Raw genomic sequence first — 15,446 nt, 5'->3', positions numbered from 1 at the left:
GACGGACGGAGCAGCTATTCTACAGACTGTATATTAAGACCGGGTTGCTGAAAAGAGAAATATTTATTAAATATGCAAAAATCAAATACTATTGAGTATTCTTCAGATCTCGTGTACGCCACTTTCTATTACGCGTAGAGACCTTCTTTCGGGCCTGGGAAACATTAATCTGCCCGGCTACTGCATCTAGGGGGTCTTTTACTTTTCTCAAGGTCGTTCACTTCAATGCTGTCTTATGTCGTTTTTCATTGAAAAACACCGAGGCAGTGGATTGCACCGGTTTTGCACTTTCTAGCAGAAGTGAGAATAAAACACATCTATGCTCTTCTGCTAGAAAATGCAACACCAGTGCAATCCACTGCACAGTGGAAGAAATCCAACCAAAAAGGCAATTCATTGGAAGCCGCTGAAAAATTATCACAATATACACACCAAAAGTTGCGAAATTTTTTAGGTAATAAAATGCAATCAAAATTGTTCACCGCACGCAGCTGTGACCGGAGATATGCGGCTTTAAAGATCCGGAATATTACCGGTTTTCTTCAAATCTGAGGCCTAATTCGGAAGCTGCTGTAAAAGTACAAATAATTATCCTCTTAAAATTGTGGAAAACTGCAGCGATCAAAATGCAATCAAGTTTGTTCCCCGCACGCACTTGTGACCGGAGATATGGGGCTTTGAAAATCCGGAACAATACCGGTATGCATTAAATCTCAGGCCTAATACAGAAGCCGCTGAAAAAGTTCAAAGAATTATTCCCTTAAAGTTGCGGAAAGCTCTAGCGATCAAGATGCAATCAAATTTGTTCAATTTGTAATTCTTTGAACTTTTTCAGTGTTCCGGATTTTCAAAGCCCCATATCTCCGGTCACAAGTGCGTGCGGTGAACAAATTTGATTGCATCTTGATTGCTAGAGCTTTCCGCAACTTTGAGAGTATAATTCTTTGAACTTTTTCAGCGGCTTCTGAATTAGGTCTCAGATTTGATGAATACCTGTAATGTTCCGGATTTTCAAAGCCCCATATCTCCGGTCGCAAGTGCGTGCGGTGAACAATCTTGATTGCGTTTTATTTCTCAAAAAACTCCGCAACTTTTGGTGTATATATTGTCATACTTTTTCAGCGGCTTCCAATTAATTGCCTTTTTTGTCGGATTTCTTCCACTGTGCACTGGTTTTTCGATGAAAAATTCCATTAATGTGAAAAATGTTGTTTGTATTAGTGGTTTGATTTTTTATCCATAACACGTTCAACGTTTTCAAATTTTCTCATACTGCTCAACAAACAATGTTTTGTGCAGGATCTCTCAGAATGGTCCTAAATGTATCGCATTTTTCCTTCAATTTGCATTTTTACCGAACCCTAAGTCGAGAAATTCATCTGTTTTACTTTTGTCCCACTGTTTTTCATTATTACACTTTTCCTTTCATCGTGCTATTAATTCAATTCATTGCATCATATGATAAATGGAAATAAAGACATGCCAGCATGCAGCATGACTGAATCCGCTATTCCCCTTCTAAATATATCTCACTCTGCAGCAACGTATTTTGCGTCAATCTTCATCACTCATAAAACAATTCCGTCGCGTGTCTAAGCTTTATCCCAAATGGCACACATAAATCTCTGCACTTACACAGAATGCTTTGAATAGCTGAAATGAACACAGACACCAGAAAAGATCAATGTCTCACACTACGCTGTTTATTGTATGTTAGTATATTTGCATGCTTCTAATAAATGGTTTCAATTAGCTCGAACAGATGATTGTTCCTTTTCAATAGCACTGTAATCGAGATCAAAACCCTCATCCAATTATCAAAACTCATTGCCCTTCAGTACAAAGCACTACTATTTGCGGTATCCGTTCATTATTTATAGCATCCTCGGCTCGTAAATCCTCGTTTAAATCCATTTGATTCTTCCACGAAATACCAACCAACCGTCCCTACTTTTTTCGCTTGCTTGCACTGTTTTCCCCCGGCTAAAAGTCGAGGAATTAGCATTAAATCACCTAGATGAAAATTGAAAATCCTCAACTCCACGTGCACCGCCGTCGTTTAGGTACTTATTTTTACCTCAAAGTGGCCTCCCAGAGAAAAAAAACCCTACACCAATATGACTTAATCATGACACAAAAAGAGAAATACAACCAACCAGAAAAAAGGATCAGATTTAAGACAATAGGAAAGGATTTACCTTCTTAATTTTACCGCCCTCCCCCATCTCGCCAAGGGAGCATCACCGCCGAGGGTGTAAGACAAATTACTCTCACTTGGGTGCAGTTTATTTCGACACGATACAAAGTAAACCCAACCAGTAGAATCAAATCCCACTCCAAGCTGTATTCCTGTGCCTTGTGCGCGAGAAACTGAAAAACTGGGTTGTAAAAGTACGGACAGTGATACAATAAATTTTTGCCTCAACTATGCTCGTTCCCAGTAGCAACCATGGATCGTACTTTTTGCTAACGGACAGGGATTTTGTTCTCCTTTTTTTTCTCTCTCTCTCTATCACTCTTTCCCAATTTCGCCGGTCCCGGGATACGATTCTGGATCGTCGTCAATCAACCGAAAATGTGTGCTCGTTTGCGGATCCTTTGGAACACCCGCACCACACCACACCACCCATCACTGCGGAAACGTGCCGCGCGGCCGCGTCCTATTGAAATCGACGACTTCACCGAACCCCGGTCGGAAATCGTCCAGTCGGATCCGATGATATCGAGGAAAAGGAGGCCGAGATGAGCTTCATCCATTTTCAGGTAAGAATTGTTTGGATTATTGTTCCTTTTTAAGCAGGTGGCTTTCCGGCGATGACTAACCCAGTTTATTTGGGTTTAAGAAGGTTGGATTACGGCACGATTCTTTGCGCCCGCAAGGCTACAAGTGCTTCGACTGTTTGCGGAAGGAATAAAATAAATCGTTATCGTTATTCCATTGGGGTCAGTGCCGTGCTATGCCCGTGGCTCCACCAGCACTACCCCATGCAGATTGCGATTTATCTGAAATGGTACCGACAGTTCGATTTTTGAATTCAAATCAGATTCATGAGGAAATTCATATTCTATTCCGAGAAAATTGCCAAAAGTATATGTCACATACTCAACGGCAACAGTTGGTTTATGATGAAGGTAGGTTCACGTAAATCCTTGACATAGAACTACGGGACTTAAGCAAGAATCCAATATCCAGGAATTAAATTCTTTCATAACCTAGAAAGTTGTGATTGTGAAAAAGTAAAAATCCAAACATTCTGTAATCCAGCAATACCGAAACACTCTTCGAGTTCTATAAGAGTATTCGGAGACTCTGGGGACTAGGGTGGTTTGGAAGACTCTCGAGTTTTTCTTTTGATTCTAGAGATTTGGAACATACCAGACGCTTGTGAAATTGATATCTTAATCGACTCTGGAGTATCTAGAGACTCGCGGTAATTTCGAGACTAGCGATGCTGCAGACTCTGGGATCTTTAGAATCTCTTCAGTATCTAGACATTCTGAGGACTCTGGCAAGTTTGGAGTCACTAAAGAAGTTAAAAACCATGCAGAAAGTCGATGCTCCAGAGACTTTGGCAATTCTGAATTCGCCAAAATCAGTGAAGAGTGGACAGTGGATTTCAGATTATCGTTTTCTGAAATTCTTGTAATTATGTTGAGCCTGAAGATAATTCAGATTCTGCAGATTCTTGATGTTTTCTGGATTCTTGGAACTCTCCAGCGCCCAAAATTGACGCTCTGTTAGAAATTGTCATATATATTTTTATTTCCTATTTTTCTAGTATGTAACGGCTTAAGTTTACTCCCACTCCCCATATGTCATAATTTGACATAAAGTGTTACATAATTTGGTTCCTTTCGAGACTATGTACACAGCAATCTCTAAAATCTTTTCAATCTCAGTTTCAGAGTTTCACGAAAATTTTGGACGGTCTGAAAACTCTATAGACTGCACTAAATCGACACTTTTAACATTACAAAAACTCCGAAGACATTAGCGATTCAACGGATGTTGAACACGGTAGAATAAGGTGATCTTCATTCAGGATATTCGGGAAATGACGGGAAGCTCACTGACCTCCATACACTCTGTGGATTCTAAAGGCTCTAAAGAATGTTGGGGAATGGACAAATTAAAGACAATAATTACTCTGAAGATACACGATTTTCTGGAAAACTGCGAATGCTGTAGTGACCCTAGCGTCGCTAATGATTCTGCAAATTCTAACTCCGGGAAAGTTGCACTTCATATATGCGAGAAACTGCTGCGACCAAATTTTGGAACATTAAAGAATCTTTAGGCTTTTGAAAATTTGAAAACTGTAAAGACTGTGACGTCTCTGAAGATTCTTAACACTTTCCAGACCTTTGCTTTGCTGTAGTTGACGCTGGGATCAAGTCAGGGAATTTTGGTTGGCTCTTAACACCCTTGAGACTCGGCAACTCAGGAGATTCTTCAGTGTCCGATGATCCTATGATTCTAGAGACATTAGCGCTGAAATCCGTGAAGATTTTGAGAAATCTTAAACCCTGTGGAATCCAAAAAAATCTATTGTTTCTGTGGAGTCCGGAAACTTTGCAGACTTTGGACATCGTTGAGGTTCTATAGATTCTTGAGACACTAGCGACGATACATGTCCTGGGAAGGTCAGTTCTAGAGCATCTATGTCACTTCTAAAGGAACGTAAGACTCACGAGAAACTGTAACCTTGGGAGACTCTTAAGACTCTAGACAGTCACTGAACTTTCAAATCGCCAAAGATTCGAGATATTCTGGAAACGCAAACGCTGTTGTGACTAAGATTCTTAATTTTAGCGATTCTTTTGATTCTACAGAATCTAAAGACTGAAAACTCTGAAAGTTCTTGAGATTTCAAATATTCTTAGAAATTTCTTATGATTCTTAAACAACTTGAGACCTCGGAAAAACTGTAGAACTGTGGAATCTCTAGATGCAAAAACATTTTTTAAGTTTTGTAGTTTTTTGCAAAGTTCAGACAAACTACAAATTCTAAAGACTGCCGACTGTCGAGTCTAAAGACTTAAAAAACTTTGACGATTCTAACGACGCTGTGCTCGGTAGAATTGAATTTAGACTACGTTGGTTGAGGAGATTCGGGAAATAATTGAGTCCATACAATTTCTAAAGGCTCTGAAGAAGACGACTCCGGAGTCCTTTTCAGAGAAGTCCGGAGTCGTCCATGGAGACGATTCCGGACGACTCGGGAGACAACTCCGGACGTCTCGGGAGACGACTCCAGACGTCTCGGGAGACGACTTCAGACGTTCCCGGAGACGACTCCAGACGTCTCGGGAGACGACTTCAGACGTCCCGGGAGACGACTCCAGACGTCCCGGGAGACGACTCCGGACGTCCCGGGTGACGACTCCGGACGTCTCGGGAGACGACTCCGGACGTCTCGGGAGACGACTCCGGACGTCCCGGGAGACGACTCTGGACGTCCCGGGAGACGACTCTGGACGTCCCGGGAGACGACTCCGGACGTCCCGGGAGATGACTCCGGACGTCCCGGGAGACGACTCCGGACGTCCCGGGAGACGACTCCGGACGTCCCGGGAGACGACTCCGGACGTCCCGGGAGACGACTTCGGACGTCCCGGGAGACGACTCCGGACGTCCCGGGAGACGACTCCGGACGTCCCGGGAGACGACTCCGGACGTCCCGGGAGACGACTCCGGACGTCCCGGGAGACGACTCCGGACGTCCCGGGAGACGACTCCGGACGTCCCGGGAGACGACTCCGGACGTCCCGGGAGACGACTCCGGACGTCCCGGGAGACGACTCCGGACGTCCCGGGAGACGTCCTCGTTTGGGGTCCCGGAAGACGACTCCGGACGTCCCGGGAGACGACTCCGGACGTCCCGGGAGACGACTCCCGACGTCCCGGTAGACGACTCCCGACGTCCCGGTAGACGACTTCGGACGTCCCGGGAGACGACTCCGGACGTCCCGGGAGACGACTCCGGACGTCCCAGGAGACGACTCCGGACGTCCCGGGAGACGACTCCGGACGTCCCGGGAGACGACTCCGGACGTCCCGGGAGACGACTCCGGACGTCCCGGGAGACGACTCCGGACGTCCCGGGAGACGACTCCGGACGTCCCGGGAGACGACTCCGGACGTCCCGGGAGACGACTCCGGACGTCCCGGGAGACGACTCCGGACGTCCCGGGAGACGACTCCGGACGTCCCGGGAGACGACTCCGGACGTCTCGGGAGACGACTCCGGACATCTCGGGAGACAACTTCTGACGTCCTGGAAGACGACTCCGGACGTCTCGGGAGACGACTCCGGAACGTCTCGGGAGACGACTCCGGAACGTCTCGGGAGACGACTCCGGACGTCTCGGGAGACGACTTCGAACGTCTCGGGTGAAGACTCCGGACGTCTCGGGAGACGACTCCGGACGTCTCGGGAGACGACTCGGAAGACAACTCCGGACGTCTCGGGATACGACTCAGGACGTGAGTGACTATATAGATTATATAGAAATGGTATTTTCTTGAGATAACGATTACTGTGGAGCCTCTAGAGACATTGACGAAGCTGCAGAAACTTTATAGTTTCTAAAATCTGTGCAACCTCGGGACACTGGGATCTTTGAAGACTATGGAGACTCTAGTGGAATTTTATTCTTTTGAGATACTAGACAATCTAGAGATGCTGGATGCATTAGAGACTCTATTGATGTTGTAACACTTTTGAAACCTTCAAAAATTATAAAGTGAGTTGATGCTCTTGAGGGGACACTAGAGAACCTAGCAACAATATAATGGATACAATAATGATTCTGCCGACTTTCGAGTTTCTGCATACTTTGGATACTCTGAAAACTACGAAGACTCTAAAATCTCTAGACACTTTTTGATCTCAGGAGACCTTTGGGATTCTAGAAACGTTGAGGAATCTGGAAATTATAAGATCCCTGGAGAATTTTTATTCTTTTGCATACTAGAGAGCCCAGAGATGCTGTTAACATTAGACACTGGCCAATCAGGAGGCTTTGGAGAATCCCAAATAAATATTCTAAGCCATGTCGCATTTAGCAGAAACTCGCCACAACGACGTTTTGTTTTTGAACGGTGGATTAGTATATACAATTAGCTGGAAGGACTTTTTGAATTTAAACTTTCTTAGATTAATTGATTCCAAAGTCCACGAATAACCATAAATTTTCGTTGACAGAGTACCTGCCACCTATCACTGGATGCGTGCCGGGATGACCAAGTTTGCTCGAGCGCTCTGAAAACGGTTCTGATGCACTGTGAGCTTCATCGCTGCAACCGAAACGCTTGCATGGAATCACTACAAGGTTTCTACAAAGGCATTCACGATGATCTAAGCTTGGACATTGCATTTTGTTTGTGCAGGTAATTTGGTCGGATATGACATTGTCAAGAGAAAAAACTTTCTAATCTCGATTGGGTTTTTAGGAAAACCCCCAACCGCCACGACAGCTGCATGATCGCTCAAGAGAAACTTCATCCGGCCTGCGCCCAGAGACCACCGGAAAGTCTCACACCCCCGAGCACCAATGGAGTAATCTATAATCCGCCCCCGTCCTGTCACACCGTTGCCGAAATGTGCCGCGAAGACGAGGACTGCCGAGCGCGGTTGGAAGTGTTCGAGCAGTCCTGCGCTGTGGATAGCGTTACTAAAAAGTGTGCCGGAAAAACCAGCGGCTGCAGGCAGGCTATGCTGGGTATTCTGGGGACACCATTGCGAACAAATTGCGCCTGCCAGGGATCAGATCTGCAACAGCTGTACGATTGTCTCGGTTGGCAGCGACTTCTCTGGTTGAACCCCTGCGTCGGTAAGCTACCTTGAGATGCTGAATTGTGATCTGAAATGCAATACTGTATGTTTTAATTTCACAGTCGAATCTCAGAAGGACTTCCATTTGAAGCGATTGGCAGAACTGGGCCTGTTGACAACGACTACGACCCCAAAACCGACTACGACTACTATTCGGACTACGCGTGCTACTCCGCCACCGACTCCACCGCCAACGAAACCTAAACCTGTGGTGAGTACTTTCTTTCTGTTATGCAAAACAAAAAAAAATTGTAACTTTGAATTTCTAATCCGATTAGTACCGCCCCAAACCAACCGAGATGCAACCAATCGAGACGAATTACATCGAAACCCCAGACACTCGACCGCTTCACAAAGGAAATGAAGTGATCGTTCGGACCGATCTGGATCCCCATCCCGACGAGTACGACACCAACGGAAAGCACCATCTACCACCGGAGGAAGAGGACCACGATTATCTGCCATCGTCGAACGGTGGCAGCAACCGAATCAATCAGCGACCGGACGAGCAGGTTCTGCAGATGTTGACTACCGCAGTGGTGGAAATTGAAACTCTACCGCCGACGACTACTACTACTACAACTACGGAACCGACCACGACACCGGTGCCCATTCGTAAGATGGATTAATTCTTATTACACTTTTGTATCATCTAACATATGGTTTTTTGCAGGATACTGCGTAGTACAACGATCTCATCAATCGGATCAGCTGATAGCCGAAGGCAAAAGTCGTCGGGTAAGAACAGGCCACTTACTGTTTTATATCTAAACTACAATGTAACATAAAACCTTTCCGCTATAGCTCTACATGCTGGATGACGCGGAATGCAGCGAACTTTGCACCTGCGGTGGTGGAGATTCCCTGGCCCTGACCTGTCATGCGCTCTGTGTTCCTCTGGCACCCTGCCGAACGTCCCTAGCGTACTACAGTCACGCAGCACCAGCATATCAGGCCTTCAGAGGTCGCTGTTTGTGCTATTCGGGCCGATTTATCTGTATGCGTCCGCCTCCGGGGGAATACTCGTTGCCGGGTAAGAAAAAAATGCGGTAGGAGCTCATAGGCAGCAGATGTAGTAACACGTTCTCTGTCTTCCTTCCGGAACAGGTGGCATCTTTCTGTTACTAGGTTATAGTTCTACCGACGAAGCACTGTTAAGACCGCACACTAATTTAGGAGTTCAGGACGCTGTCCGAGCACTGCAGCAGTACGTGTTGCAGCACATCAACAATGAGGTGAGTATCGGTACCGCCGCGGTTACCTGGGAAATTTGTTGAGTATTAATTCGTTTTTTTTCGCAGACTTCTTGTACATTAACACTGTTCAATATCACCGAAGAGAATATCATCTTATCGATAAGACTACCCCATGATCCAAAGCTCACAAACCTAGAGTTGCTAAGGCAAGAGAAGGTAAGTACCCATTTGCTCCTACTTACGCGCAAATTACCGTTAAAATTAAGAGATTAACATATCGTATAACGTTGACATTTTGCATCCCAAATTCAAAATTAAGTTTTTTACAACAAAATTCCAACATTTAAAAAAAATTTACCATTTTCATCCCTCCCTCCGCAGGACCACTGTACAAAAATCCTCGAAACCATCAGCCACCAGATCAACACCCAGCACGTCGAGATGTCCGCCCACCGTCTGTTGAGCATCTTCAAAATGGCCGAAGTGCAGGTAGTCTGGCCGGAAGTAAGCCGAGCCGGACCCCGTTACGACCGGCACCCTCACCAGCTGCTCACCCTGATAGCACTGGCCGCCATTTCCTTCGTACGATGGCGACAGCAGCTACTGCAGTGGTCGGTTACGTGACGTTAAGCTTCTGTCACAGCAGCACCAGTGTCATCATCATAACCATCACTAGCACCATCGCGAACGCATACGATATCGTCCAATATCTCCAAATACGCTTCGTTTTCGGCTTCATCAATACTAGAGATAGCAGCAGAATCAAGCGCCCATCAGCTCATCTAGGGTCGTTGTTGTGAATGAAAGGGACCATTCATAAATTACGTAACGCTTTTAGGGGGGGGAGGGGGTACAACAAGTTGTGACATGTTGTGATATAGGGGGGAGGGGGAGTTAGCTAGATCGTTACGTAACATGTTTTCACCGAAGAAAAAAAAATTTTTTCTAGGAATTTGTTACGTAACAGGGGAGGGGGGGATGAAGAAATTTGTGACAATTTGTTACATGGGGGGAGGGGGGAGTCAATTTTGGGCAATTTTTGCGTTACGTAATTTATGAATGGTCCCAAAGGTTTGTAAAAAGAATCAATATTACTCAACAACACGTTAAGCCACTGTTAAACTATAACCATATTACTAACTAAGCTGTGGATGACAGAACAAAGCAAACTGGGGAAAAGTTACGTTTTTTACCTGAGGTAAAACAATAGTGTTGGAGTTTGTAAAAAAGAAAGCAGACAGTTTCTGGGTTGTTTTTCAGACTTTTTTTTTATTGAGATAAGTAGGATTCTATGATCGGATTAGGACATAACCAAAAAAGAGTTATCGCACGACTGACCATGGTGTGTGCTCCGGGAGCGAATAAACTGCGGCTACTGATACGCAGCTCCCTCTATATGTACATTGAATGAATATTTGATTTGTGTTCGTCGTTAGCTTGTGAATAGTTAGATGAACATTTTCCGCCGGAAATTGAAACCGAAATGGGCAGCGTTACCCCCGGTGTTTCCAGACAAAGGGAATTCAGCGAAAATTGTGCGCTAAATTAAACTGACCCAAGAGCGATTGGAAGCTGTTCCGAATGACCCGCTGACTCTGATGTACGAAATAGTGCTGATCGTGCGTACCAGTAATCAGGTTTCCCGATCAGAAACACATAACAGAAACATTTCAAAACTACATCTCCCGCTGTTACTTGTTATAATTTTATGTTATTTTAACTACTGTGACCAGATTTATAACACAAAACGCAAATGTTATAATCTTGTTATTGCATTCTGATCGGGTTACCACTCCATTTTAAAGGGAATTTGATATTACATTGACAACATATAAGCCAAAACTTCTTCAAGAAAGGTCGATTGTATTAACCGTGAACATTTCAGCAGACTCAAGATGGCGTCTTCTCAAACCTCTTTTCTGTAGAGGACGGACGATCTATTTTGGCGTAAAATTATCCGGTTATCCTCTGAGTGGAACAATGATTATTTCTAGAGCTATTTTTCATTACATCATATCTCTTTCGATTTTTACGGCGTCGCTACAGCACTTCCCAACAAACAACGTACGCTGAAGAAGCCTTTGATACAACAGAATATGCTGAACAATGGCTGATTAAGCGATTATCCAGCAAGATTGGTCGTTGGGTTTCCACTAATTTTAAAGTACAAATTGAAAGACAGCGGTTTTGACTAGCATATTGCACAGAGTTAAGGGGTAAATGTCAAGACAATCGAATTATTAACATAAGAGAACAGACCAAAGAGTCTCTCATTGTTAGATATATCTTATTGAGAAAAACCTCGAGATTTGTCATTATCATTTTAAACAAGTCAAATCTATGTATTTAGAAATCTCGTTTGTTCGCAATATGTTGGATTCTATACTGGTGATGCAATGTTATTGCTCTCTTGCATTGATTTCTTTAAATTTATGACCTAATAAATTTCGATTCCCATATATTTGCTAGATTTTTTCGGTCACTCCCGCTCGGACGTGCCTGGCAGGATTCCCCCCAGATAGCAGGCAGCGAAATAAAAACTCTGGCAGAATTTCTGGGGGTCTGGCTGGCAGAGCGCTGCCCAGCCGGCCGGCTCAAATGCAACAACCGTTTCTGGCAGAATTTTTCGCCTTACAGTTATTAACGATTTTTTCTGCCGGATTTCTGCCAGGCTCGCACCGGCAGGGCTGGTTTTGTACCGCTTCAGGTTTTGCTTGTATTTTTTCTTAATTTTTTTTAATTTTATGTAAATTTATAATAAAAACATGTCTGGAGACATGAAATCCATATTACTTACCTGATTTGAAACCAAAATCTTTGTTTCTTCCTATTTTTTCATCTGTCAAAACCATCCTTCTTGGAAAAATATCAATATGGCGAAAATGAAACAACGATAAACAAAACAGAACCGGTGAGGCGAATCTACCTGCCATAACTGGAAGGAGTATAGCTAAATTCTGGCAGCGCCATTTTGATAATTTTGACAGCTGCCGGAATCCTGACGGATTTTTGCTGGCTGCCCGTTTTTCTTCCAAGCGGGCTAATGCCACCTGTTGAATATAGCATATTGGTTTGTTCGTTTGGAATGACACTGACAAGGGTTGCCAGGTACACAGTTTAAGCTGTGTGTCACAGATTTTCAGTGTTCTACACAGATTTTGTTTCTGATTTAATGCACAAATTTCCGTAGTTTTCCATTATAATGCACAGATTTCTCAATTTTTGGACTTGCGCTCAATTTTTACAAGTGCAAAAACTAAAAAAAAAGGTAACGACTTCTTGTTTTTAGAAAAACTTGTACGCTATCCTTAACACAGATTCTTGGATAGGCTGAACACAAATTTCGAGATATATGACCTGGCAACCCTATCACTGACAGACTCTTGATATTCTTGTATATTTTCCTCTCTCAAAATTATTTTCATTTTTTATTCAGTTCATTTATTTCACACGGCACGTTTGCGTTAGCTTGACGGTATCAATATGTTTGTATTACAGCATTGTTGTTATCTTGCAAAAGAAAATGCGCTTGTGCCGCACATACTTTGATATGATAGTGTTGTGCCGATGAGGTAGTTTTATGACGATGATATCTCTGTTCGTCGAGGATAATCTTTGAATAAGGCATTGTAATGAGGAAGACGGGGGTGTTAACACCCCTTTCAGGGACGAGTATTCTATAATAGATGGTGGCCACAGAGCATCACAGAATTCATCATTGTTTCAGTATTCCACCATTCAACAGTCCGTATCAAGATTCGTAGACGTCGTCTGTGGACTGCACGCATATTACTACAATGTGAGAGGACTGCGTACCAAAGACTGCGACTTGATAATGTAGGTATCGACGATTTCACCCTTGTCTGTGGTGATTCCAACCACACGTGCCTCCAGTGAACTATAAATGAAAACTGCGTTATTACAGCCCAATCCGAAAATGTAGAACTAACAAGTCGCGCTTTGTTTATTTTAAGCCGTTTTTGAACCTGCAGCAGTTTAGCGATAATCAGAATCATTAGGGACATACACATGGGTATTTGGTGTTTATGAACAACAGAGAATGTGTTGTAACTGGAGCTGCTGTACCGCTAGTAAATGTTGACCGACCGCATCCACCGTTGGATGAATATCTAAAATCTGTAGAAATCCTAACATAATGTCGACACGCCTCTTCTCGATTTCAAACGGATTGATTTTGCAGTGTTGTTGGCGTATTTGGGCCAAGTCGATTGGGACTGGGTTCTCCAATGTACCGATAAGGATGTCGCCGTGAATAGATTCGGTAGGGTGCTGTTGAACTGGCTGACTCATAAGCTCCCTAAACAGTGCAATCCAATCAAACCGCCTTGGAGAAATCACACACTGAGATTTTTTTAATCGTTCAAACGTCAATTACAAAACCTGCTTTAAAATGCGAGTGCTTCGTACAAAAGCTTGAATGCAAATAATATTCTGCCAGAACGCTTCGCAAAAATTCCGAAAGTTTTTGAAAATTCATCAATTCCTAGAGAAAGACGTACATACCTTCTGCAGTGTCTTTGAATGATGTTTGAACAACCGCTGCTGCTAAAAAATCCGAACTCTTCTTGAAACATTTTTAAGTGTGTTCAATAGTAACATCGCCTCGAGAAGCTGCTGTCGATGTCCCTTACTTACCTTACCGTTCAGGCTAGAGCCTTGTTGTCTCTTGCTGTATGCAGAAGCCATCTCCACTCCACCCGGTCCATTGCTGCTTGTCGCCAGCCTCGCAGTTTTCGAAGGGTCCGCAGGTCGTCCTCTATCTGGTCGATCCACCGTGCTCGCTGTGCACCCCGTTTTCTTGTTCCTGTAGGGTCGCCCTTAAGAACCATCTTCACCGGGTCGTCGTCCGACATTCTTACGACGTGTCCGGCCCACCGCAAACGTCCTATTTTTGTGGTATGCGCGATGGATGGTTCTTCCAGCAGCTGATGCAACTCATGGTTCATTCGCCTGCGCCACGTTCCGTCTTCCATCTGCACGTCACCATAGATGATAAGCAACATCTTTCGTTCGAAAACTCCAAGGGCGCGTTGGTCCTCCACGAGCATAGTGCAGGTCTCGTGACCGTACAGGACCACCGGTCTGATCAGCGTCTTGTAGATATTTAACTTCGTGCGGCGGCGAATTTAGTTCGACCGGAGCGTCCTCCGGAGTCCAAAGTAGGCACGATTTCCCGCCAAGATCCGTCTCTGAATTTCTCTGCTGGTATCATTGTCGGCTGTCTATGTCCCTGAAAACTTGTATTAATCCGACATAAATCTCAGAGCACTCCATTCTTAAGGCTCCTCGAAACCTTAGACAGTCATGATCGCATTGTTTTTATGCAGGTCGATCTGTTACAACCAATCCGATCGATTTCAAATCGGTTTAGTATCGGCAGCTCTACGGTAAGACGTGCAAATCAGGTCAGTGACTTGGGGTGCTACTGAACAATCGACTAACTTTTAATGCTCACTGGACGGATATCATCGATCGCACTAATCGCCAACTTGGATTCATCAAGCGAACATCCAGAGAAATTTCTGACATCCTTTGTTGGTTCGTTCAATTCTGGAATTTTCGTCAGCTATATGGAGTCCGTATCGTGCAATGTGTTCAACAGATGTCGCTAGTACACCGTGGGCGATGATTTTTTTTAGAATTTTCTTCAAGCGTTTGTCTGTGCTATTGACTTTTATCTATGCTTGGAAATGTTAAAATCAAACGTTGAATTCGTTGAATCTGCGGCAACATCTTTCCAGTAGATTATTTTGTCCATATGAAGTACGGTGTCTAGGGATCTACAACAGTGTGGGGTTACAAAGAACACGAGGAATACATACAAATTAACGCCCGAGAGAAGATCGGTACTGTCGATATTACCTGACAGCAAGTCGAAAACAAAAATTCTTTGCAGGAAGATACGGCGAGTCGCCAGAGCCTGCAGACTGAGTAGCATACATCTATCAGCAGAAGGAGGTAGTACAACTGGAACATTCCATGGAAGTTTCCTGAGGGCGAATCGCACAAAACATCTTTGTATACGTTCTAGTCGGTCACTTTGAACGGCACACACTTGCACAGTATACTCCAGAACAGTTCTGTTCAGAGCACAGTAAAGTGCTGCTATTGCGTAGAAGCCCGCCGTGTTCCGCTTTAAGAAACCCAGCATTCCGAAAGCCTTAGCAAATGTCGCGGTGATATAGTCCGAAAAGCTAAGCTTCCTGTCGTAGAGCACTCCCAAGTCACGGATCGAGTTCACGCTTTCAATTGTTCATCCTTTTAGACTACATTCATAACGTCCTGGAATAAACGAGCGTCCAAAGCTAATTACTTTGCATTTATTAACGTTGACTTCCATTCCATTAAGCGTGCACCATTCCTGAATAGTACAGATATATTCTTGAAGCAC

At 44.2% G+C, this 15,446-nt stretch overlaps 1 protein-coding gene across 7 annotated transcripts in view; it reads left to right on the top strand.

The window, feature by feature from the left end:
- LOC131677126 (uncharacterized) overlaps window positions 1–9,876 on the top strand; it is a 565,677-nt gene extending 555,801 nt beyond the window's left edge. For all 7 annotated transcript variants that reach the window (XM_058956746.1, XM_058956747.1, XM_058956745.1 and 4 more), the window contains 10 exons: window positions 2,708–2,763; window positions 7,209–7,393; window positions 7,457–7,836; window positions 7,901–8,049; window positions 8,117–8,453; window positions 8,512–8,576; window positions 8,643–8,871; window positions 8,946–9,073; window positions 9,140–9,250; window positions 9,416–9,876. In XM_058956746.1, the coding sequence (XP_058812729.1) occupies window positions 2,708–2,763; window positions 7,209–7,393; window positions 7,457–7,836; window positions 7,901–8,049; window positions 8,117–8,453; window positions 8,512–8,576; window positions 8,643–8,871; window positions 8,946–9,073; window positions 9,140–9,250; window positions 9,416–9,658 (1,883 nt within the window). In that variant the 3' untranslated portion in view covers window positions 9,659–9,876. The remainder of the gene's footprint in view (window positions 1–2,707; window positions 2,764–7,208; window positions 7,394–7,456; window positions 7,837–7,900; window positions 8,050–8,116; window positions 8,454–8,511; window positions 8,577–8,642; window positions 8,872–8,945; window positions 9,074–9,139; window positions 9,251–9,415) is intronic.
- The last annotated feature ends 5,570 nt before the right edge of the window (window positions 9,877–15,446 follow it).

This window comes from Topomyia yanbarensis, chromosome 1 (assembly GCF_030247195.1).
Source record: "Topomyia yanbarensis strain Yona2022 chromosome 1, ASM3024719v1, whole genome shotgun sequence".
Classification (NCBI taxonomy): Eukaryota; Metazoa; Arthropoda; class Insecta; order Diptera; family Culicidae; genus Topomyia; species Topomyia yanbarensis.
This window is presented reverse-complemented; position numbering and strand designations above follow the sequence as displayed.